The sequence below is a fragment of the Mustela erminea genome, chromosome 13 (assembly GCF_009829155.1).
Source record: "Mustela erminea isolate mMusErm1 chromosome 13, mMusErm1.Pri, whole genome shotgun sequence".
In the NCBI taxonomy this organism is placed as follows: domain Eukaryota; kingdom Metazoa; phylum Chordata; class Mammalia; order Carnivora; family Mustelidae; genus Mustela; species Mustela erminea.
This window is the reverse complement of record NC_045626.1, coordinates 47,048,339-47,074,566: the sequence shown is the minus strand read 5'-3', so window position 1 is coordinate 47,074,566 and position 26,228 is coordinate 47,048,339. Positions and strand designations below refer to the sequence as shown.

General features: G+C 43.4%; 1 protein-coding gene across 5 annotated transcripts in view; it reads left to right on the top strand.

The window, feature by feature from the left end:
* Positions 1-26,228, top strand: part of LAMA3 (laminin subunit alpha 3) — a 264,586-nt gene that overhangs the window by 10,627 nt on the left and 227,731 nt on the right. For all 5 annotated transcript variants that reach the window (XR_004278281.1, XM_032311338.1, XM_032311337.1 and 2 more), the window contains exon 2: positions 17,086-17,238. Coding sequence is in view for 4 of the 5 variants with exons in the window: in XM_032311338.1 (XP_032167229.1) it covers positions 17,086-17,238 (153 nt within the window). In the remaining variant the exon portion in view is untranslated. The remainder of the gene's footprint in view (positions 1-17,085; positions 17,239-26,228) is intronic.

Below are 26,228 nucleotides of genomic sequence, written 5' to 3'. Positions count from 1 at the left end.
GGACAAGAAGCTGCTGTTCATGCAACCAGCCTTGGAGGCAGAAGGGTTGCACTTCCTGCACATCCTGGGAAGCACCCCATCCCCCTCACTCCTGCTAGTTCCTATGGCTGGGACATCACCCACTGAAGGTGTTCAGCTGCATCCTTCCCTCTGTGGTGTTCCAGAAGCTTTTCACCCAGCCGAGGGCCTTGAGGCAGAGGCAACTGAACTGCTGTGGAACCTGATGTTGTTGTTAAAGGACAAGAGGCTTTAGCAGCTGTCAAAATGGAAGAGGAATTAAATACGCAGGGTGAAAAGTATGAGGAAAAACTAAGACAGCTTGAAGAAGAAGAACAACAAAAAAAAACCAGACAGAGCTTGAAATGTGGGACAGCATGCAAGAAGGAAAAGGTATGATGGAAATGTAAGAGAGCCCCCAGAAGAAGACACTGCAGGGCTTTCTATTTCATGTCATTGTGAAATGAAAATCTGTCAGACACCATCAGTGACAGGGGCAATTGGTCACACTTCACTAAAGCCAGTGACTGTGTTCATTGATTTCATAGGTAACTGTTAATTCGTAGCTAAAGGCTTCTGGGTGATTAACAGTCTTGATAAAAGAGACCTAGTAACAGTTCTTCAAGTTAAAAGCCCCTACTGGTATGACAGTCTCTGTGATGGGTTGTGCTGAATGATGTCTTCCTTATAAATGATGAGCCCACCAGTGAGGACTTCTAATGCAGCCAGGTGACGGGGTTGTTTCTACATATTTATTGTTATGTTCAAAACTTTGGAAAAAAGAAACTATTAAAATGCAAAGAACACTTTAAACATCTTTATTAAATTCAAGGAAATTCTTTATGAACTTGAATTTGTCTATCAAACATTAAACAAAATTTAGCATTCCAAAAAAAAAGTAACATTTTGGAGGGAGGTTTTCATTCATTAAGGTTAATGTTGGTGGTAATAATATATTCTTCCAAATTGGAAAATTTTTTTTTTTGGTTGTGGTTTAAGCTTTCATGAAACCTGCATTAACCCTTGCTCAACATTCTGGAACCATTTGCCTGGTGAGGAAAAAGTTTCATTAAATGGTACCTCAGTGGTCTTAGTCAATGGAATTGGCTGTATACATGGGCTCCTGGCCAAGGCACACATAGGGGCTGAAATCCAGTCTGGGCAAGGCTATGTCTGTTTAGAGGCAGTGAGCCTTTTTTCTGCTTCATTAAAAAAAAAAAAAAAAAGCTTTTTTCATGAGCTAGCAGGGCCTTGATTAGATCCCTCATGCCAACAGGGTGGAAAATGCCTTGAGGAACGCCAACTCATTGAATCTCACATATCCTGCCATTTTTTTCAAAGTCATAAACATACTGTATTTTCTTAGTGGTTTTCCCATCCTAGATGCTCATAAGAAAACACATCTGAAATCAATAAATGAACATTAGCTGGAGAGAAATATGGTTTTTAATTTGTGCAGAGCTTAACTGTTGAGAATTGGGAAAAAGACTTCACTACTTTCAAGTTACACCCTCTACTGCATATACTGTGTACAGAAGTGATACCAAGCAAAGAGGCAGAAAGGTAGGCAGGGGGAACAGCCTCGTGATCAGGAGACTTACTGCCCTACTCAATGCACGGTGCTAATTACACATACACTTACATAACATTTATGGATGCTTGGCACTGTTCTAAAGCACCTTACATGTACTTACGTCTTGATTTTCATAACCGTTGTGGAGGCGATCCTCTTAGTGTGCTCCTTTTATAGAGAGGGAACTGAAGTACAGAGAGGTTAAGTGCGTTAAGAGCAGAAAGCTGGTGGTACAGCCAGGGATTCTGGCTGCAGAGTTCATGTTCATACCCACTCTACTAACGACTCCTTCCTCAGAGCCACAGCCAAACAGGGCACCATCTTGGTAATTCCATTCATTACCCTGGAACCATTTATCTTCATGACTGGTGTCCTTATTAGCTAGATCTGGAGCTCTCTGAGGGTGGGGCCACCATTTCTTGCTCATGTCTGTCTTCCCTGTTACAGGGTGTCACCCACATGCCGTAGATGCTTTCTGAAGAAACTTTCAAAGGGCAACACCATCATAGAATTTTCCTACTGGAGCAACACCTGGATAGAAGTGCCGTTTGACAAAAAACCAAAAATCAAAAACCTGAATTTCAACACCCTGCCTTTGGAAGGCAGGTGTGGCCCTGATGTGTTGAATTTCAAAGTAGAGATATCTGATACAGGGCCAAGACCAAGAAGTCGTAAGAGGCAAGAAAGGATCCTTCCTCTACGGATTACAGATGAAGCAGTGCCCTGCCAACACCTCAATTTCAGATTTCTAGCTTCCAGAACCGAGACATGACATTTCTGTTGTTCACAGCCACCCAATTTATAGTACTTTGGTATGGCCCTGACAGACGAATATAGTAACTGTTCGTCTTCTGGGCTGCCAAAACAAGATACTATGGATTGGGTAACTTATAAACAACCGAAATTTATTTCTCACTGTTCTCGAGTTTCCTTGGGGAAATCCAAGGTCAAGATGTGGGCAGGTTCAGTGTTTGGTGAAGACCCACTTCCAGTTCATGTTTCTTCGCTGTGTCCTCACAGAGAGGGAGAGATGAGGGGTCTCTCCACGGCCTCTCATAATTATAAGCGTACTAATCACTAATCATTCAGCTCATCCTCATCCCATCATCTTGGGGGTTAGGACTTAATGTATGGAATTGTGGGGAGGGGGGACACACAGATATGCAGCCCATTGCAGTAACTTTAAGTCAGATAGCCAATCTCTGTCAGTCAGCACTGCTCACGGAGTATTCAGCGTGTGAGCTATCTGTGTGTGGGGGAGGGGAAGGTGAAGGACACTGCTTGAGGCTCCCTGGGTGGTTCTAGGCTGTCTGTTCTTGAGACTCTGCAATCTGGCAACTCACAGTGTAGTCTCTAAATAGAATGGGGATTGCTCTTGGCTGATCAAATATTTAGGAATCACCTACCTTGAGGCATCTTTAAATATGTAGAACATATAGGAAGGGCATAAAGTAAGGATTGACTAATGCAGGTGTGACTCTGGGAGTTTGGGGACGATGGATACATGGCTACCGTGAGCCTTGGATCCCTTTAGCACAGCGGTGGGACGATTCCTTCACTGCTAATGAGAGGGCTGCGGGGCTAGGTCAGGGGAAGGGTGGGGTGGGCTCGTGAGATGAAGGTCCCAGTTTCCTATGTCCTGGGACTGGCTCCGCATAGACTAAATATGGCAGAGGATTTGTGTGCACAAAAGACCTCAGTGGCAAAAATTCTATGCAAGGTAGTTTGCACAGTGATTTGAAAAGAACAAAAATTTCAGACTTTCAAATTTTCGTAGTGTCTTCTCTGTTTCTGGGTGGTTTTCCTATTTCATGGTGACAACCTATCATTTAGTGTTATCTTTAATGTGATCTTGAATGTTTTTAATGTACCAGAAAAATTAGCAGAAAATGGTGGAAGACCTCATTTGGGAAATCTCTTATAGGATTGCCATAAACTAATTGAGGTTTTTTTTTTTTCCTTTCGTTTAATTTCATTATATTTTGGGTCAACTTAGTAGACTTTTATCTGAGTCAAGATACAGCTATTGAAATCAATCTTTCTAATGATAATAAAATATTTGTTCCCTCTCTCTGAGCACCGTGTAAGTCTTTGTCCCTCTCTTGTACTTGGTGTTACCTGCAGCCTCAATTTTCTTTGATCACTTGATGGCCTCGGTTCTGGGAGTTGTTTTCTCTGGCTGTTCCGTAGAGCAGTTGTCCCTCTAGCTTAGGATAGCTTAGGAGGATTGAAGCTGAAACAAATCACTTTAGAACTGCTTGACTAACCACAAGGAAGATGAGGCGGGGACCTTAAGAATCCCGACCGAGATGTTTATAACCAGTGGTTCTCTGTCTTCACTAACACAGAATTGAAGAGGATGTGTAATATTGCATCACAAGGGATGGGGATCAGCTCTGGGGAGGAACTGCCCAAAGCAGAGTGTCCTGCACCACTGAAAGGATTTTTAAAGAGGAGGAGAGTCCTTTACTAGGTCAAAATCCCGTGTGTCATCTCTTCAGTCCATCTGTAGACAGTGAGGCTTTGACCGGCCGGCCTCATGGGGAAGCTGCCCTCCCCACGCCAAGCCTGTACACAGGAGTATGTTGCACTCTTCTGCAGGGGGTTGCAGCCAAGGGCTCTGGTCTCCCAACCAGCCACGCTCACATGCCTCTCTGCATTCCCAGCCCAGGAGCCCCAGTCAGAGGCCCCCAGTGAGGTAACTGGTGCATCCCAGATGCCTCCCCAGAGACTTCCGATGGGCGGCTCTGGCTGAGGCACGTTTCCCCGATGACTGGGTATTCTTCTACTCCCACTCTTCTCTTCTCCTTACCTTCCATCTTCTGGGCTCAGAAAAAGGCAGGAGCCTTTTGTTCAGGGCTCCTCGGCGGTGAGATACTTCTCCTGTCATCTGACCCCTGCCTGGTGCTGTTCCTTGGGGAAAAAAATGAAACACTGGGATGCTGGTACTTTGCTTCTTGCCTTCACGGTCGTAGTGAATGAATGAAGTCTTGAGTCTTACTTTCAGACTGGCTTGTCCTCTTTGACCATCTCAGCACTTGGAAACTCAACTGGGGCTGGTAGAACTTCTGTAAATGATATTTTGAAAAGATTTATTTATTTATTAGGGAGAGAGAAGTGTAGGGGGAGCCAGTACGGGGTGGAGGAGGGGCAGAGGGAGAAAATCTCAAGCAGACTCAAGTTGAGCACAGAGCCCAACGCAGGGCTCGATCTCATGACCCTGAGATCACGACCTGAGCCAAAATCACGAAGCTCACGACCTGAGCTTAATGGGCTGAGCCACCCAGGTGCCCTGGATGATTCTTAATGTAGATTCTTATCAACGAAGGCAAGAACTGCTACCTGGGGTTGGGTGTGAACACACCCTTGTGTCTGATATTCGTCCACTCCTGTATTGAACAAATATGATTGACATGTATGTGCCGGGCATAGAGGAGGAGGATGTTATGGGCTGGGACTACAGATCTGAACAAGGCAAGAAAGGTCTCTGCCTGCCTGGAGCTGACATCCTATGGGGAGTTTGCAACCAGTGAGTAAACATACACAATAATGACTGTGGGGACGCCTGGGTGGCTCAGTTGGTTGGACAACTGCCTTCGGCTCAGGTCATGATCCCGGAGTCCCGGGATCGAGTCCCACATTGGGCTCCCAGCTCCATGGGGAGTCTGTTTCACTCTCTGACCTTCTCCTTACTCATGCTCTCTCTCACTGTCTCTCTCTCAAATAAATAAATAAAATCTTAAAAAAAAAAATAATGACTGTGTTTGGGTCTAGGAGAGAAGAAGCAAGATTTTGGTTTTGTAGTTCATGAAGGGAAACCTCTCCACGTTTGATAGATGGAGAAGCTTTTCTTTCTTTCTTTTTTTTTTTTTTAAAGATTTTTATTTTTATTTATTTATTTGACGGAGAGAGAGGGAGAGCACAAGTAGGCAGAGAGGCAAGCACAGAGAAAGGGAGGAAGCAGGCTCCCCACCAAGCAGAGAGCCCAATGCAGGGCTCGATCCCAGGACCCAGAGATCATGACCCAAGCCAAAGGCAGAGGCTTAGCCCACTGAACCACTCAGGTATCCCTGGAGAAGCTTTTCTAAGGAGGTTTTATTGGTACAGATACTGGGGGTTGAGAAGAAATCAGCGCCGTGAAGAGGGTGGGAAAATGTGTTTCACTCAGAGAGACCAACAGGTACAAGGGCTGTGAGAGGGGAACAGGCCTGGCATGTTCTGAGAACTCAGAAAGCCAGGCTGCCCTCATTGTTGTGTGTTTTGAATGTTATGCCCGAGCGAGACCTCTGTATCCTTTCCAGAATTTATAAATGCTTTGTTTTATTTTTGTAGTATTTATACCCTTTCCGGTCCTCAAAAGAATTTAGGTGACTGGTGAAATTTAAAATCTTTGAACAAAAGAGTTGAGGGAATGGGACAATGGGAAAATAAAGCTGTAGAGAGTATAATTACTTCAGAAGGAGATCAGTAACTGAGAGGGAATTGATAGGGAAAATCTTGGCTTGAGGAATGAATCAGACTATGTCCTCAAGGATTCTTTCAAGAAGAAACCAGTTGGTTCTAGAATCCCCAAAAGTATAAGAGCATGGGCTTTGGAATTAATAGAGCTTGCTTCGAAAGCATCTCTCCTCAAGATGTGATCCTGAGTGAGTTATGTTACATCTGTGAGCCTTGGTGTCTTCTGTAAAATGGGGATTCAAATACCATTTAGTTCACAAGGTTATTCTGAGGATTACATGGAGTAAACCATATGCACCCGGGACACAGTTAGTGTTTAATGAATGGTAACTCTAAAGATTGTTGCGAAAGTAGAAATAGGAAGGCCTTGATAAAGAGGCCACATGTGGATTAGGAGAGGGAGACATAGTTCGGGTGAAATGGAATGGAAGGAAATCAGCAAGAAACCTGTTGTGGCCAGGAGAATGGCCATCATTTTCTTTCTTTGCTCTCTGATTTGGACACAGTGGGAAGACGAGCAAGGAAAGTCAGTATCTGAGAAGTCTCCCAGTGCCTCTGGGAGAGGCACTATCTAAAGATGGGAGAGCTGAGTTGAGTACGTGTGGGGCTTCCTGGGCAGAGCAGACAGACGAGGGGTCAGACGTTAGGAGTTGGGAATGGGCTCTGGGTGCCCTGAAGGATGGAGCAAGTAGATTTCCATTAGAGGATAAAAAGGTGGTCTAGATTTAGTTACACTGTGCTTTTTTTTTTTTTTTTAAGATTTTATTTATTATTTGAGAGAGAGAGCATGATTAAGAGGCAGATGTAGAAAGAGAAGCAGGCTCCCCGCTGAGCAGGGAGCCCTGACACAGGGCTCTATTCTAGGACCCTGAGATCATGACCTGAGCTGAAGGCAGGTGCCCAACCGACTGAGCCAACCAGGAGCCCCTACCTGGTGCTTTCTAATGAGTTTAGTGACAGGAGTGTAAGTCTGCAATTTCCTGTTGTTCTGGAACATCAGGAGTTTAGCTTCTGACATAAAAAATTAAAATCACACACATACACCCCCCAAACCCTTTCTCCATGTCTGGGATTACTGCTCCTCCTCAGCTCATTGATCACTTTCTAGTATATTTCTTGGAGTAACAAAATAGCCTATGGCATCTTTATTTATTAACTAAATGAAGAAATATAAAGTGCCTGTCTTGTGCCAGATACTCTTCTAGGTAGTAAACAAGGCCTTGCGCTCAGGGCACTTACAATAATAATAATAAGGATGATAGACAGCAAAGCCAGCAAATAAGTGCTTCCTGCTCAGAAGAAAGAGAAAGCAGATAAGACAGTAGAAAGAGATGGCAGAGTGCAGCACTGCTTTTGATGGAGTGGACAGGGAAGACCTCTCAGAAATGGGACTTAAGTCTGGGAAAAGCATATTCTCAGGAATGGGAAGAGGAAGTGCAAAGACCCTGTGGCAGGAACCTGCTTGCCATGAATGAGGAACAGCCAGAGCATCAGTGTGGGTTGAGGTCATGAGGGAGGGGAACGTGGAGGGCTGTTTGTTTGTCTCCTGGTAGGAGTGATCCAGGAGAGGGCCACACTGAGATGCAGGAGAGTGTGTGTGTTTAGGGGGTCTAATGGCAGATGCAAAGCCCTTGAGCAGGCAGGAGGGGCTGATTCAGTGCGTGGAGAGGATGGGGGCTGGCAGGGGGAGACTTGGGAGCACAGCTACCTTCTCCACAGCAATGGGAGGTAAGACAGGCATGTGGGAAACATGCAGGGAGCTCTGTGGATCAGGAAGATGATTCAGTGACTTCATCTGGAGAATGGGAGAGGGAGGAGGGGGTTTGAAGAGCATCGAGAATGTGTGAAATAATTCCTGGGCAAATAAAAGAGTGTCAATATAGAACAAACACAATTCTCAGTTATCCGGGGATGGAGGAGCCTAAACACATCTTCCTTTAGTGGTTGTTCCTGACTCCCAGGCAAGGGTCAGCAGGGACACATTTCTCTGGCCAAAGCCAAATCTCAGGTGCTGGCAGATTTGCACCTGCCCCTCCCTGGGGCTCCTCCTTCCTGCTCCCAGCTCCTACCCCCACACCATCCCTCCCGGGTTTCCTGTCTCCACTACATCACTTCGGTAAGTTGCTTAACCTCTTTGAGATTCTGTCTTCTTATCTGTTTTTTTTTTTTTTAAAGATTTTACTTATTTATCTATTTGACACACAGAGAGAGACCACAAGTAGGCCGAGAAGCAGGCTGGGGGTGGGGTGGGGGGTGGGAAGCAGGTTCCCTGCTGAGCAGGGAGCCCGATGTGGGGCTCCATCCCAGGACCCTGAGATCATGACCTGAGCCGAAGGCAGAGGCTTGACCCACTGAGCCATCCAGGCGCCCCTCTGTCTCCTTATCTGTAAAAGGGCTAAGTGATTGGACTCATCTTACTAGATTTGTAAAGAATGTTCTGTCACCATGTGCAAAGTACAAGGCGCCCTGTCTGGCAGGTGGATGTTTCCTTTTGTCATCACCACCATCAGTGCAGCTACTTCTGTGACTGTGGCTGCAAGATGGGTCTCTAGTGGCGTACTCCGCGTGTCCCTGTCACGGCTGCCTCTGTGGTCGCAGACTGCAGTGGGCGGAAGAGAAAGAATCAGCTGTGGGGCTTGCTAAAAATTCCAATTCTTGGCCCCCCTACCAGAGACACAGCCTTGATAATAGGGATGCAGCATCCGAAATCTGCATTTTAAACACCCCCCCCACACACCCACCCCGGGGTCCAGTGGTAATCGGTAATCCCCATGGCAGCGCGATTACTTTGTGGATGATGTCTCATTGAATTTTCACAACCACTACGTCCAGTTGGAGAATTAGCCCATTTAACAAAGGGAAAAAAGAGCTAAAGGGAGGCTAAATAATTCGACCAACATATAACTTGTAGAGCTAGGATTCAAATGCTCAGATTCTACTCCAAAATGCATCTCTTTGATATGAGTTAAAAGCAAAGCTGATGTGAGTTAAAAGCAAAAAACCTCCAGCATTTGGCTTGGAGGGAAACAATTTTTGAGTAGTAGGTATAAATTTTGCAGACAACATCTTATTTGCCTTCAAAAAAAAGTACCTGGAATCAAGCCTGAGTCCCTTGTTTTATAGATCTCTCCGATCCTTACCTCCAGGAGTGCAGCACAGTAGGATGTGTGCCCCACCCACCGTGGGGTGAAATCTGTTGCCCACCCCTCCTCCCCCAGCTGGTGTGTATCCATATGCTCTTCTCCTGGGCTGTGCGATCGCCCTTCGTCCATCCCCGCAGATGTCCATCTGCAGGAAACACCCCCCACCCCCCGTCTTAATCATTGGTAACCACAGTGATAGGCTTTTGGCCTCTCAGAAGGGATGACGCTCTGAACAAGGTCCGGGAAGGAGTAATCTTAAGTTTGGAATGGGTGCATTCCAGAATGTTCTCCACATCAGGGCTCCAGCTGGCTTGGGTTGGGGCCCTTAAGACAGTGCCTTTAAGGCACACGGCCTCCGGAACCTCGGCAAGTGATGTCTGAGAGTAAGGTCGGGGTGCCGTGAATGTGCTGACGCCTCATGGGGCTGTTGGCGGCCAAGTGTGGCGCAATGCTTGGTTTTCTGAGCCACGTGCATCCACGCGCCCGTCAGTCGGGGCGCTTTCCTGGGCCGGGATCTCTTTCCCAGGTCATGGGCAGCTGTATGGAAAGTTATGGAAGTGCTGTTTCAGTGTGACGTCACCTTCCATCCAAATGTAAGACGGGGCTCTTTGACGAAGCTCGCAGAGCATCCAAATCAGGATGACGGCGTTCTGGCTGGGGTTAGGACTCACACACGGATCCTGGCTCCTGCAAGTCCTGGCTGTGTGATTTTTTTTTTTTTTTTAAGATTCTATTTATTTATTTGACAGACAGAGATCACAAGTAGGCAGAGAGGCAGGCAGAGAGAGAGGAGGAAGCAGGCCTTCTGCCAAGCAGAGAACCAGGTGTGGGGCTCCATCCCAGGATCCTGGGATCATGACCTGAGCGGAAGGCAGAGGCTTTAACCTACTGAGCCACCCAGGTGCCCTGTGGCTGTGTGATTTGAGGACAGGCACGCCACCTCTCTGAGTCTTCTCTTTTTTGCCTTTAAGTTTTGAATACCTTGCTGTAAGCCTGAGAGGGGCGTGAAGATTAAAAAGTAAATCACGCCTCTCCTGGGTTTAAATATCCCTGGGCTCGCTTGACCCCAGCACCCTTCGTACTTATGTGGGGTTTGAGCTACTTCTCTTCAAACTTGCTACATTTCTTTAGTGCCAAGGGCCAACTCTTTTTGTTTGTTTGCTTGTTTCTATGCCCGAATCCAAATTAGTGTTCTCCGTGTTGTAGGCAATTCTAAGAAGGTGAATGAATGACTGTTCATGCAATAAAATTCTATTAGGGAGCACTACTGTAATCGACCTCAAGTTTCTTAGAACAATACAGTGTTGTACTATGGATTGATATGCGAAGCATTGTCTAAGAGATTTCCAGTCAAGGAGAATCATCAATAATGTTAGGAACCAGGAGAGACTTTTTTTCTATCCTTCTGAAAAAGCATAGGTCTTTTCCTGGGTCTCCGAAACATTAGTTCATCTTCCAAAGCCTTCCAACCTTCCATCTCAACTTCGTCTTTTTATTTGTTTGAACAGTTCTGTCCACTTTCCTTCCACACCTTCTGCTAAATTCGCTATTTCCCATATGGCTAGGCTAATAATAGTCTTGATACAATTCAGAGCATGCGTTCCTTGTCCCTGTTTCCAAGATAAGTCCCTTGTCCTTGTCTTTTAGTATTCTTATCTCTGTCTAGAATACAGAGTAGGTGACCAGCACAGGGGTGTCGCATAGATGGGTGAATCATGGAGCACAAGTGTGAGATGACTCCTCTGTTCTGTCCTCCTCTGACTTCTCTCACTTTTGGTCCTGCTTTCATTTATTTATGACTATTTTTAAAATACTGGACATCAGATGCAGAGTTGGATTATGGATGATTCACAATCCTCAGTTTGTGACATGCTTTTATCATGGGTCCTTGCATAGTCTGCTTTAACATATATGTGGGTGGATGGATTTTAAATGATGTAACAAGCATCCATGTACTGGCTACCAAAACCAAAATAGGGCCTTGAAAATAATTTATGTCTAACCATATGATTTTTCCACCTCCCATCACTCTGTTTCCCACAGTCTGGGGTAACCATCATTCTGAATTCTTTATTTTTCTTTTGATTTCCTTTTTATATAGTTTTATTGTCTCTATTTTTCTAAAAACCGTTTTCATTTTGGTTGTTCTTAACTTTATATCATACTTCTCCCCACCCCCATTTGTTATATTGTTAAGATTCATCCATATTATTTCATGTTGTCAAATATATTCATTTATTCATTTTTGGTTATAAATTCATTCATTGCATGACTATACCATTGTGATTCATTCACATCGATGTGGCTGGGTCATTAGGTTATACCCAGGATTTTGCTCTTGTGAACAGTGCATCTATAAATATTCTTGAACATGATGTTGTCAAATTTGTGCAAGAGCTTATGGGTTATAAGTTTGAAGGTAGAATTCCTGGGTCATAGGAAATGTGAATTTTCAACGTTAATGCCAAAATAGTTTTCAAAGTCTCTACACCAATTCATACTCCTACCGTACCCTTTCCAATGCTCGTTATTCTCAAATTTTGAACTTGGACCTGTTGAGTGGATATAAAACAGTATTACCCTGTGGTCCGCCCTGATCACTAATGGTGGTGAGAGTGAACAGTTCTTCAACTGTTTATGGATATGTGTGTTTCCTCTTCTGTGAAAGGCCTATTCCTACTTTTACCCTTTTCCATTGATCTGGTTATACTTTACTTATTGATTTGCAAAAAGTTTGGTATGTCTTTATGATGAGAATTCCTTGTTAATTTTATGTTCTTTGTTCAGATATTGATTCTTGTATAACACTACACCAAACCTTACTGGCTTAAAGGCATAATTTTTTTTTTTTTTTCTCATCGTTCTGCGGGGTCACAAGGCTCAGCCAGGTGGTTCTTCTGCCCCAGGTAGTGTCAGCGGGAATAACTCTTGTGTAGCTCCCTAGGTAGGACTGGACTGGGTGGTCCGGTGTCTCGGTGCTCTTCTATGCACCCTCGCCATTTGTTTAGCGTGCATTTTCTCATTAATGTGGTCATTTGGGGGCAGTTGGACTTTTTCCCTGGAGGCTGGTTGCAAGAAGCAGCCAGCCCTTTTAAGGCCTCTGCTCGAAAACCTCAGAATGATACTTCTGCAAATAATAAAGTCAGTCTGGACTCAAGAGAAGAGAATAACCTCTAGGGAAAATAGCCTCCACTTCTTGATGTGTGAAGTGGCAGACACACGCAGAGAAGGAATTGCTGGCAGCCATTGTGAGACTGTCTGCCGCTTGTATACTACGAATATCTTTCCATTTGTAACTTTACTTTCTACTTCTTTATGGTGAGCCAATTTCTTTTTTTTTAAGTTATTACTTTTAAATTTTATTTTATTTTATTTCTTTGAGAAAGAGTCTGTGTGTGAGTGGGTGAGGGAGCAGAGGGAGAGAGAGAATCTTGAGCAGGCTCCATATCCAGCCTGGAGCCCAATGTGGGGTTCGATCTCACGACCTTGAGATTGTGACCTGAGTTGAAATCAAGAGTCAGACACTTAGCCGACTGAGCCACCCAGGTGCCCCTAAGATGAATCAGTGTTCATAATTTTGATCTATCTCTTCTTTTGTAGTCAGTGTTTTCTGAATCTTGTTTAAGAAATCTTCCCTTGTTCCAAATTCTAAAAGATACTCACTGATATTTTGCACTAATTGGTTTTAAAGTTTATTTCTGACATGAAGTCCTTAATTCATTGACATGGATTTTTGTCTGTGGCTTGAGTAGGAATTTGATTTTATTGTTTTCCATTGGACATAGACTACTCTTCCCACTTACCTAATGTACCACCTCTGTTATATACTAAGGTTTCCCAAATGCGTGGGTTTGTTTTGGGCTCTTTTCTGTCCTGTAAGGCTGTTTGTCGCATCTTGCTCTGTTTTAATTATAATAGCTTCATAATAAGCCCTGATACCTTGAAGGGCAATTTCTTCCTCCCTGGTCTCCCTATTCAGCAGTATCCTGGCTTTTCTCTCAATAGAGCTTCTCTTGGAGCATAATAATTCTAAAATTTATATATTATCCTATCCAAGAAAAGAGTCATTTCATTAACTTAAATTTTAGAAATTCTTTTAATAAATTTTTGTTTTTTTCTTAAAATCCTTATATGAGTGAAATCATATGGTATTTGTCTTTCTCTGTCTGACATATTTCACTTAGTATAATATCCTGTAGGTCCATCCATGCTGTTGCAAATGACGAGATCTTATTTTTTTTTTTTTAAGATTTTATTTATTTATTTGACAGAGCTCACAAGTAGGCAGAGAGGCAGGCAGAGTCAGAGGAGGAAGCAGGCTCCCTGCTGAGCAGAGAGCCCAATGTGGGGCTCGATCCTAGGACCCTGAGATCATGACCTGAGCCAAAGGCAGAGGCTTTAACCCACTGAGCCAGGAGCACAAGATCTTATTCTTTTTTATGACTGAGAAACATTCCATTTTGTATACATACAACTATTCTGTATCCATTCATCTGTTGATTGACACCGGAGTTATTCCACATCTTGGTTACTGTAAATAATGCTGAAATAAGCTCAGGGATACAAAAATCTTTTCAAATTAATGTTTTTGTTTTCTTTGAGTAGATACCCAATAGTGGAATTACTGAATCATATGATAATTCTATTTTTAATTTTTTGAGGAACCTCCATACTGTTTCCCACGGTGACTGCACCAGTTTGCATTCCCACCGACAGTGCACAAGGGTTCCTTTCTCGGCATGCTCTCATCTACACTTGGATTTGTAGTCTTTTTGAGTGTGGGCATTCTGACGGGTGTGCTGGTGGGTTCATTTCTCTTCATCCCCTCCCCTCGCGGCCTAGATAGCCAGGCACTTTGGGAACCAGTGGGAACACTCTCCACTTATCTTGCCAACACCGTGGGCCCTACCCTTGTGTTCCCCTGCAGATGGGTCCCATCCACACCACCCTATTTGGCACATGTCCCTCCAAAGCTCCTTCTGCCCTGGCACGTCCTGCAAATAGCCCCAGCAGGGACCAACACCTCTCCAAAGTGACTCCTGCCCTGGAGGGAGTGGAAGATAACCACACACACCAGTGCCTCTGAAGTCCCAGCAGCCTCTCCTTGTAACCAGCAGTAGGGGGAGAGCAACCTGCTGGAGATCAGTGTGACTATGGCCCCAGCAGACAGACTGGGGTGGGGTGTGGGGGACAGGCAGCTGGTCTAACTGCCTGCTCTGCCCCCCAACACAAACCTCTCAGGGACGTCACAGGAAGAATGCCACAAACCTCTCAGGGACGTCACAGGAAGAATGCGGTTCGGTGTGATGGCAATCCTGGCAGTTGGGCTGAGGGCAGACATCCTGTCTGATTGCTGACACTGCCCAGCTTGGATCCTGAGCATCCCCAGATAGGCCCTTACTGGCACAGGGACCAAACCCTGCCCGGACATGCCCCCAACAGATGAAGTCAGCCATTGCAGCTGACGGGACTGAAGACAGCTGCGGCTCAGCCACAACAGGGGGGCAAGCAGCCCCATAGGAGACACCCCTGCGGCACCTGGGTCTGGTGAAGGGGGTTTGCACTATAGAGCACCACAGGACCTCTTCTTCTTAGACCATTAATAGGAAATAATGTGTATTACTGACCATCCACAATGTCTAATAACATGGAGTAGTTAGTAGCTGCTAGATGGGGAAGAGAGTTAAGGGTGGTTGGTTGACATACTGTTTCTGGGGCCCTAGGCTTGGGTCTTGGTTCCACAATTTATAGTTGTGTGATTCCTTTCTTTTCTTTTTTTTTATTTTTAATTTAATTTATTTATTTGACAGAGAGCTCAAGGATGGGGGAGCAACAGACAGAAGGAGAGGGAGAAGCAGGCTCCCCGCTGAGCAGGGAGCTGGATGTGGGATTCTATCCCAGGACCCTGGGATCATGACTCAAGCCGAAGGCAGTCGCTTAACCGACTGAGCCACCCAGACACCCCCTATAGCTATGTGAGTCTTGGGCATATTACTTAACTTAGTCTTATGTTTCCTCAACTGAAAGAGGTAATAGCCTTAGGGTGCCAAAGTCAAATGCATAATTCCTGTGCATAATAGGTGCTGTATAAATGTTTACTTTATTTGTTAATGTAGTTATTTGAAAACTGAGAAGAAGCATCATCTCCATTCCTCATATCTTCACTGTGGAGATGGAGATAAATGTAGATCATAAGCTTCCCCATCCTTGGAAGAAAGTTGCTTCTAAACTTGGAGGAGTAATAATGTAATTCCCTTATCAAATAATTAAATTAAATAATTGGTAAAATTCTCTCTGGGAAAGAGTGGGAAAAATAAGGATCTTTAAAGGAAAAATATCCATGAATGTTTAGGTGTCTTAACTTAACTATTACTATTTAATTAATATTGTAATTAATTACACTTTTTATTATGATAACAAAATTTTTATAGAAAGAATCTCCCCCCTCCCTTTGTTTTAAGAATTGCTGATGGGCTCATTCTTTTATTGGGCTTCTAGGAGGTGCGAGGCAATGTGCAGGCTGAAGTAGTGATGAGCAGGACATACACAATCTCTCATCTTAGGAACTCGGCGGGGTTGCCTCGCCTGCCTGAGGTGCTGCTTCTGAGTTATATAAGTATCCTTCTAGAATGTCAAAAGATAAAGTTAAAAAAAAAGATGTACATAATTTATCTCTGCATATGAGAGAATCCTCATTTACACACTCGATGAAAACATGTGGTCACCCACCAGGATCAAACTTTGAACGCTTAATTAACTTTCAAGACGCTGGGCAGGGGTTGAGCTACCCTTGTGTTGCAGAACATTCTGGGAAGGCTGTGGCTCTAAATTTGCTTCTTTACCCCCCGCCTATATGGTGGTGATGCTCTGAGGTGATTTGACTGGGGAGCAAAACAATTCAGTGTATGAAGCGCACTACTGGTTAAGCATGATCTTTTGACCCAGTGCAAGTGTAATCAATATATGGAAAGGGCCTATGTTCAGCTTTTTAGGCTGTAAAATGCTGCATGGCAAGCAAAACAAAACAGAACCAAGAATTTGCCTACCAAGAAGAAGAAGTCAGTAAGAAGATGAGGTCATATCCTTGGTGTCAGAATTTGGTAAAGATGGTAATACCAAGGAGCTATCACTCCAGGTGAAAATGGATTCTCATTTATCTGTGGGCTTAACTCTCGACTTCTCACTTTGGTATCTTCAGCCCCAGCTGTGATCTCCCCACTTACCTTTCATGCCTTGTCTTCCGATACTTACGCTCTTGTTAAACTGGACCAACTGGCCTCCGTGCCTTTGCTCACACTGCTTCCTCTGCCTGGAACCCCTTCCCTGTTTGCCGCTCACTGACACTTACCAAAGCCTGGTGCATCCTCACCGGTGACTTAGTCCCACCTCTTCCACCCCGTTCCCTGAGCCCCTGGCCTACGCATCACCTTGGACCCAGACCACTGTAGGCTTACTGTACCCCACTTCCCTTATGGTTATTTGTCTCCTTATTGCCTCCGCTGGGACTGCGGATAGGGCTTCTCTTTGTCTTGTGGTGCCTGACGTGGAAATTGCAGAGGAGAATGTAAAGAGTAAAATGAATTTGCTGAAGGAAGACATCTTGGCATCTCGGGTGCAGCAGGTTCCTCTTTACATGTCATATAGGACGAGAGAAACATAGCTGTAAAACATGGAAGATAAATATGATATATGTCCTAGAAACATTATAAACAGGCATAAACAGATGATACGGTTTAAAATGAAGTGAAAAAGAAAAAGGCGTATTACTGTCTTCAGAATACGTTGCCATCAATTTCACAGCTGACATCCCTAAACTAGGCCGAGTGGTCTTTGTTTTACTTACCTCTTTACTAAACTGGTAGAAAAAATTACTTGAAAATAACAAAAGAGCTTCTTTTTTTTTTTCCCCTCCAGGGCCAATTCTGTGATTACTGCAATTCTGAGGACCCCAGGAGAGCACATCCAGTCACCAACGCAATTGATGGATCCGAGCGATGGTGGCAAAGCCCTCCTCTGTCCTCAGGCACACAGTACAACAAAGTCAATGTCACCTTGGATCTGGGGCAGGTGAGTTATGCTTCTGACTGGAAAGAGGGAAGCTCATTTGGATTGTCGTTTCTATGGTTATTTCTTTTTTTTTTAATTTTTAATTTTTTATAAACATATATTTTTATCCCCAGGGGTACCGGTCTGTGAACCGCCAGGTTTACACACTTCACAGAACTCACCAAAGCACATACCCTCCCCAATGTCCATAACCCCACCCCCCTTTTCCCAACCCCCTCCCCCCAGCAACCTTCAGTTTGTTTTGTGGGATTAAGAGTCACTTATGGTTTGTCTCCCTCCCAATCCCTGCTTGTTTCATTGATTCTTCTCCTACCCACTTAAGCCCCCATGTTGCATCACCACTTCCTCATATCAGGGAGATCATATGATAGTTATTTTTCTCTGCTTGACTTATTTTGCTGAGCATGATACGCTCTATGGTTATTTCTGATAGAATGATAATTATATTAAAAAACAAACATAGCTTTAATTCTCTAGTCTCTGTGAAGCCTGTGACAGTCATATTTGCATTCCTTCACGCTCAGCCTGTCATGAAACAGACACCCATACCTGTGAAGAGTTAAAAATAGTAAAAAAAAATGGTTATATTGGCAAAGATATTACTATTATTATTATTATTTTTGATTATGGCAAAGTACACATGACATAAAATGTACCATCTTAAGATATTTTATTTTTAAAAAATATTTTATTTATTTATTTAAAGAGAGTGCAGGTGAGGGGGAGCAGAGGGAGAGAGAGAATCTCAAAGAGACTCCGTGCTGAACGAGGGGCCCCGCTTAGGGCTTGATCCCATGACCCTGAGATCATGGCCTGAACTGAAAGCAAGAGTTGGGTGCTTAACCGACTGAGCCATGCAGGCCCTCCCCATCTTAGATGAGTTTAACCGTATGGTTCAGTAGCCTCAAGTTCACATTGTGTGCAACCAGTCACCAGCATTCTTTCTCGTCTTGCAAAACTGGCACTCTATGCCCAGCCCCAGACTACCACCATTCTACTGTCTCTGTGGATTGGTCAACCCCAGTCTCCTCATAGAGGTAGAATCCTACAGTATCCATCCTTTGTGACTGGCTTACTTCACCTAGCCTACTGTCTCTGGGTTCGTCTGTGTCAGCAGTGTGTGTCTGAATTTGCTTCCTTTTTAAGGCTGAATAATATTCCATTGTATGTATGTCTCACATTTATTTATCCAGTTATCTGTCAAGGGGCACCTGAGTTGCTTCCATGTTTTGGCTCTTGTGAGTAATGCTGTTATGAACATGGGGATAACTAAGATATTTTTATAGCATTCTCTTTCCCAGAAATCCTGCTTCTATGATCACTGACTACCATAGTTTTTCACTTTGTTTGGCCAGCTTGTGCACAAGAAAACACAACTTCAGACCTGTCTTCCTGTGGTATGCTAAGAGGGCCCCTAGGGTGTTCATGGTGTTCTTGGTGTTCATGCCCAGTGTGATCCCCTCTATTTCCAGTGTGGTAGGACTATGGTGGAAGTCACTCCCTTGGTAAGGAGACATTATGTGACAAAAATGAAGGGATTTTGAACATGTGTTTAAGGTCCCAAGTCAGTTGATCAAAAGAGAGATTATCTTGGAGGATTCCTCCCTACTTTGGGGAACTCTTAAAAAGGTCTGGGCCCTACCTAAAGGAAGAGATCTGAAGCATGATCAAATTTCCTGCTGAACTTGAAGGGATGCCATGTTATAAACTATCTTTGGAGATGGCCACATGGCAAGGACCTAAGAATGGTTTCTAGAAGCAGAGAACAGCCTCAGCCAACAGCTGGAAAAAAAAGCAGGAACCTCAGTCCTACAACCTACAACAAACTTGGAAATGGGTCTTTCCAGGCAATCTGGCAAATGCCTGATTGCAGCCACCATGCCCAGACTCCTGAAATATAGGACTGAAAGTTCATAAATGGCTTTGTCTTAAGCCGCTAAATTTGTTTTCATTTGTTAAGCAGCAATAGAAAAATGAATGCACCTTCTTTCCTCTTTCAGACTAGGGAGTGCCTATCTGTTTCACCCTGTTCCTTCAACAAGTACTTATTTATTGCCTATTCTATACGTCAGGCACTGTTCTGTTCTTGATATTTGCATTTCATAAAAGAATGAAGAGATGGAGAGTCCTTCCCTCATGGGAGACAGCCAACAAAAATATATATCACTAAATATAATATGTTAGAAGCTGATAACAGCTATGGGAAACATAAAAAAGTAGATCAGGGTAAGAGGATCATGATGCCAGGACAAGAAGGGTTTGCAGTTTTAGGCAGGACCGTCAGGAGAGAGCTTAATGGACAAAGACTAGAAACAGGTGAAGGCATTCATCATGCAGATTTCAGTCACCCAGACAAAGGGAACAACCTGCAAAGCCTTTCTAAGGTGGGAGCTTGTCTGGAAGGTATAAGGAGCTGCATGGAGGCCAGGGTGGTTGGACCAAAGTCAGGGAGAAGGCAGTGGTGAGAGAAAAGACCAGAGAGAGAACAGACAGGGCCAGATCGAGTAGGGCTCCTAGGCCATGATAAGGACATGGGCTCCAATGAGAGATGAGTCATTACAGAGTTTCAAGAAGAAGAATGATCTAATATGATTTAAATTTTAAAAAGATTTCTCTATTTTGTTGAGAATTATCAGGGGGCAAGGGTAGAAGCCAGAGACTGTCACTGTAATCCACAAGAAAGATGCAAGTAGGGGCAGTGGAAGGGGTGTGTTGATTGTTCTTTCTCATTCACATTGTTATTTTCCTCTGATTTTTGGTATGATGAGTGATTTCCAGTTGTGTTCTGGACATTTTAGATATTATATTAAGTGACTCTAAATCCTATTTAAATCTCCCAGCTTAGCAGATGTCACTCTGTTTAGGTTTAATACATGGGTTCTGGCTTACTTTTGCAGCCTGTGATTCCAACGAATATTTGGTTTTCAGCTGGTGCATATTATGTAGTCTGCTGTGTTCATCTGGTCCCTGTGCTCCTGCTTGGTTCTCATTTGTGCTGCTGCCTCTGGAGCCAGAATGAACTTCTCCTGATTCAGTGACACCTAGTAGGGGTTGAAACATACTGGGCCTTCAGGGCAGAGAGTGCTTCCCCAGTGCACCGGCCAAAGCTACTTAATGCAGGTGAAGCTCCTGCTGAAATAGACATTCGGAAATCAATGGCACGTAGATTGTGTTAACCCATGAGACTGCATGAGAGTGAGAAGGGAAGAGAATCTAGTGCTGAGCCACAGGCTCTCCAATATTAAGAAGTCCTGGAAAAGAAAAGGAGCCAGTAAAGAAGACTGGTGTGAAATGACAGATGGGAAGAAGATAACTACAAGAGTGTGGTGTCGTAAAGTGAAGAAAGTGAAGAAGTGAAGAAAGTATATCAAAAGGGAGGCAGTCTTCCAGCTCTACAATACAAAGACAAAGAGCCTAATTTAAAAAAACGGGCAAAGGGATCTGAATAGGCAGTTTTCTAACCCACTGAGCCACCCAGGCGCCCCAACAGTTTTCTAAAGATACACGAATGGCCAATAAGCATATGAAAAGATGCTCAACATTATTAGCCATCAGGGACATGTAAGTTAAAACCACAATGAGACAGCACTTTACACTCAGTTGGGTGGCTGTAATCAAAGAAAGAGGTAATAAAGTATTGGTGAGGCTCTGGAGAGATTGGAAGGCTAATACATTGTTAGTACCAAAGTAAAGTGGCATAGCTGCTTTGGAAAACGGTTTGGTACTTTCTGGATGGCTCAGTCAATTAAGCATCTGCCTTCAGCTCAGGTCATGATTCCAGGGTCCTGGGACTGAGCTGCTCATCAGGCTCCCTGCTTAACAGGGAACTTGCTTCTCCCTCTCTGCCCCTCCCCCAGCTCTTGTATGCATGCACACGTGCTCTCTCACTCTCTTAAATAAATAAATAAAATGATTAAAAAAAAAAAAAAGGTTTACCATCTTACCCAGCAAATCCACTCCTAGTTATATTTTCAAGAAAAATGGAAACATACATAAACAGAAAACCTTGTTCATTGATGTTCATTATATCATACTTCATAATAGCCAAAAAGTGGGGCAATGCAAATTGTCCATCAGTTGATGAATAAATCCACCAAATATCCATATCTACACAATGGAATATTATCCAACAATAAAAAGGAGTGAATTTCTGATTAATGCTGTGACATGGGTAAACCTTAAACACGTGATGCTTGAAAGAAGCCAGTCACAAAAGAGCATGCATCATATGATTCCACATGTAGGAAATGTACAGACAGGCCACTCTTTAATTGCAGAACAATCATAGCTTAGTGGCTGCCTAGGGCTGGGGGTTTCGGAGGGAATTGAGGAATGTCTTCTGGGAGGTACGCCTTGTTTTGGGGGAGCCAGATGAAAACTGAGTGTTATTGATTGGACAATTTTGTGAACACACCAAATGCCTTTAGACTGTACATTTAGATGAGTCAATTGAATGGTGTGTGAGGTACACCTCAGGAGAGATACACATCAACAAAGAGTTTATGGAAAGAGAGTGTTTCAAGGAAGAAAAAAAAGAGAGAGAGAGTGATTGTCTCAAATGCTGTGTCAAGTAACATGACTTGTAATGACTGAAAATTCACCATTGGATTTGCTAATGTGGAGGTCCCTGGTGGCTTTGATGAGACAGGATTGAAAGCCTGACTGTAGAGAGGTTAAGAGAGAATGGGAACGGAAATGAAGCTTGGAGTACAGAAATCTAATCTGAAGAGTTTCAAAGCAATGAGGAGAGAAGAAATGGGGGGAAGAACTTCTGAACATCAGGTAAGGAAAGACTGGTAACTGATTCATAATAGGAGATCCACAGCAACATTAACACGGATACTGGTAAGAGTATTAATACTGATGTTTAAGCCAGTCGTTCTGCTGGCCATAGTGGTGCACACAGTATGGTTCATACAGGAAATACTGTTTGACCAGATGCCTGCCCTCAGCCCGTCTGCCGGGGCTGAGGTCGCATCGATGTGCGAGGTGCTGTCCTCGAGAGGCTTTTCTTGGTGGATGGGGCTGCAGGAACCTTCGTGCACTATTGGTGGGAATGCAGACTGGAAGAGCCACTCTGGAAAACAGTATGGAGGTTCCTCAAGAAATGAAAAATAGAATTACCATATAATCTGGTAGTATCACTTCTGGCCATTTACCCAAAGAAGATGAAAACACTAACTTGAAAACCTATATGCACTGCTAGGTTTATTATAGCTTAATTAATTTATTTATTTATTTTTAAAGATTTTATTTATCTATTTGAGAGAGAGACCATGAGAGGGGAGAGGTCAGAGGGAGAAGCAGACTCCCCGCCGAGAAGGGAGCCTGATGTGGGACTCGATCCTGGGACTCCAGGATCATGACCTGAGCCGAAGGCAGTTGCTTAACCAACTGAGCCACCGAGGTGCCCCCATTATTTATTTTTTATTATGTTAGTCACCATACAATACATCGTTAATTTTTGATGTAGTATTCCATGTTCCTTGTCTACATCTAACACCCAGTGCTCCATTATGTACAATAGTCAAATTATAGAAGTAACCTAAGTGCCCACTGATCCATGATTGGATAAAGAAGATGCCATATATATACAATGGAATATTTTTCAGCCATAAAAAGGATGAAATCTTGCCATTTGCAAGAACATGGATGGAGTTAGCCGGTATTGTGCTAAGTGCAATAAGTCAGAGGAGGACAGTGCCATATGGTGTCACTCACATGTGGAGTTTAAGAAACAAAACTAATGAACAAAGGAAAAAAGAGACAAACCAAAACACACACTTTTAACTGAAGGGACTGCACTGATAGTTACCAGAGGGGAGGTGGGGGGAGGGATGGGTAAAATAGATGGACCGGGTTAAGAGTACACTTACCGTGACGAGCACTGAGTCATGCATTGAATTGTTGGACCACTATATTGCACACCTGAAACTGATACAACGTTGTATGTTAACTATACGTCAATTGAAAAGAAAGAAAAAAATTTCTCCTAAAATAGTATCGATTGAGCGCAATCAAAAAGACAATGCAGCCCACGGACTGGAAATCAAATGATACTAAGATGTCTTCAAAGGAGTGTGTTATGTTCATTTTGGTTGGGGATACTTTGGTGATAGAACAACTGTCCACCTCTTCAAATCATATGTTGTCTGAAATTACCACTCTCCTAAGAATATTTTCACTAACAATTTTCATCTGAGATAATTCAGGAAGATCCTTCATGGTTTGAAAGACTCTATGAGTCCAATTTCAACTATGAATTAGTCTTATCCTGCTAATAACTCACGTCTGTCATTAACTCACTGGATATTTTGCCAATAATGACCAGAATTTACCTATTATACCAGTTATTTAACTGAAGATTTTTGTAGATAGCTGGGAATTTTAACCCATCAAATACCAATGTCTGCTGGATTTACTTTTTCTCCTCAAAGCTCCTTAAAAAAAAAAAAAAAACTTACCTTTTAACCGACTGAGCCACCCAGGCGCCCCAAAAAACTTACCTTTTAAAAGGACTCTTTTGATATACTGAAAAATCTTTAAGACAGTTCAATTTAAAAAAAATACCAACGTGGGAACAATTTAGTAACTTGCTGGTTGCTGACAGACATTAGCCGTGCCTCCTTCTGCGTGAAGATTGTGTTCACCCAACACCTGACCAACTGGGGAGGCTGCTCTGAGTGGGGGGTTGATGGTGGATCCTGGAGTCGGCCTATGCTGTTTCGTGCCCTGGTGCACAGCTTACTTGCTGTGTGACCCTGAGCAACACGCTTGAGTGCTCTGTGCCACAGTTTCCTCCTTTAAAAAGAAAATAATAATTTTACTTACCATATAGGTTTGAATGAGTGAACTGCTTCATTTTTAAACCTCTTTAGGCCAGTGGTTTTGAAATAAATTTTTATTTAGTAAAATAAAGTGAATATCAACAACAAATGCTCATTTTTAAGAGACTCATTGCTTCTGCTCCTCTAGATAACACTGCATATGGTGCTATAGAGTATTAAAAAGCCTAGAAAAGCCTCTGGGCAGGATCTGTATTTTCTTCTTTTTGCTGGAATTAGCCACAAAACTGACACTGAGAGGTTAGATTTCATAACTAAATAGCGACCTACAGACCTTAGATGTAGGGAAGTGTGAAATTTTTTTTTTTTTTTGTAAGTATGGTTAGGATGTACACTCTAGGCCCTAAACTTATTAGCACGTCACTTTTTTTCCCAGCTACTGAGAACTGACATTTGAATCAATGCACTGTGGTCTGTTTGACAGCTTTTGTTGTCACTTTTCTCTATCTGCTTTTGGACTAGTCAGTCAGTGGTTTTCGTGGTCATTTTTCTCGGACAATACAATTTGGCAAATAACAGCATCACTTTCAGGACTCGGTCCTGAAGGACAGTGTCCCCCTTACAAGGCGACAAACAGAGGAAGTTTCAGTGATTCACTAGAGACAGTGTTATTTTCTCAGGCTGTTCAATTTCATTCGATACTTATCAGTTTTAGAATCAGAACACTGTGTTTTACAGGAAACTTTCATCTCATCTGGCTAAATATAATGAGTTCAGCTTCCGAGCCTGCATATAGACCATTTAGGGCATACAGGATTTAATGTCCCCAGGGCAACCCTCAACCCAGGAGGAACAGAAAAATTGGTGGAAATTCCCCATTTCCCTGCCTCTCCAAGGAACAATTCTTTGGAATGTCTCCATCAGAATTGAGCCCCAGTTGGCCGTGGTAAGAATCTGCCATTAACATATCAGCCACTGGCTTTTTCCCTCCTCTGTGGCCCACTGGCTTCCCATTTATGCTTCTTGAGATCTATGTGCACACGAACTACCCGCACCCAGTCTTTGTTTCAGAGCTGGATTTAGAGACAAACGAAGACAGGGAAGAAAGGGGGTTTAGGCGGAGACTCTGAGCACCCTACAGATATCCACACAAGCAAACACGAGGAAAAACTTATACAGAATACAGTAAGTAGAAAATTCAGGAAATGGTTCTAATGCTCTCAGATTAAGAGTAACAAAGGAAACAGCTTTTAAAGAAAAAATAACTTTTAAAGAAAAAATAGGTCACACGGAAATGTACCATCACTTTACTTCATTTTTCATGAACTCAGCATATTTGGTGAATTCCCCAGCAGCCAGAGGTAAATCCAGTATCCAACCATCTGAGAGCGAATTTAGTATGTAAAAGGCCTAGGATTCCCCCCTCCCCCCCATACCCGGCCTTCTTTTTAACTTTTATGAGACTTTGGCAGATGAATCCAAAACATTCTTTATAGCCCTTGTCAGTTCTGACTCAGACGGGAGGAAGGCCTGGGCTGGTTTCTGTCTCTTCTTGGGCTAAGGTGCTTTGGAGATTAAATTGGTTCTAGGGACGCCTTGCAGAGCATGTCCCTAAAAGTCTGACTCAGTTGTATCCGTGGGTGGATATAGTTCCATCCAAAAAGTGCATGACTCTTAGATTTGGCCAAAACTTTAGATTCCAGGAATTGCCTAGACCATAAGCTTCAGAAAGGGTTCTTGTCTTATTTTGTTCACTGTGTGGTGTCCTGCTCCCAGCATCTTGCACAGTTTTCAGCACATAGCAGATGCTCAGTAAATATACTGAGTGACTGTAGAATGAAACAAGGATAATTCAGGGTCAGTCTGAACTTCCCAGGGTACGGTAGTAGTGGAAGTATGTTGCTGTGAGACCAAATCTCTAGGATAGGGTAGACCAGCCTTGGCTCTGTAATTAACTAGATGGTTGGTTCCACTTATGACATTTGTGTTTCCTTGCAACACCATTTAAGTGTTCTATAGCTGTAACATCATTAGAAGACATAGATCTTACTCAGAACAAATCTGTAATTTGTAAATATTCTACTAACAGACACATGAAAACAATCATGAGACTCAACTTTTGAAAACAAATCATTTTTTAGTGGGTAGAAAAGGGACCAACAAAATCTCCTGGGCTATGGAGGATGCAATTTTATTCTTTATGAT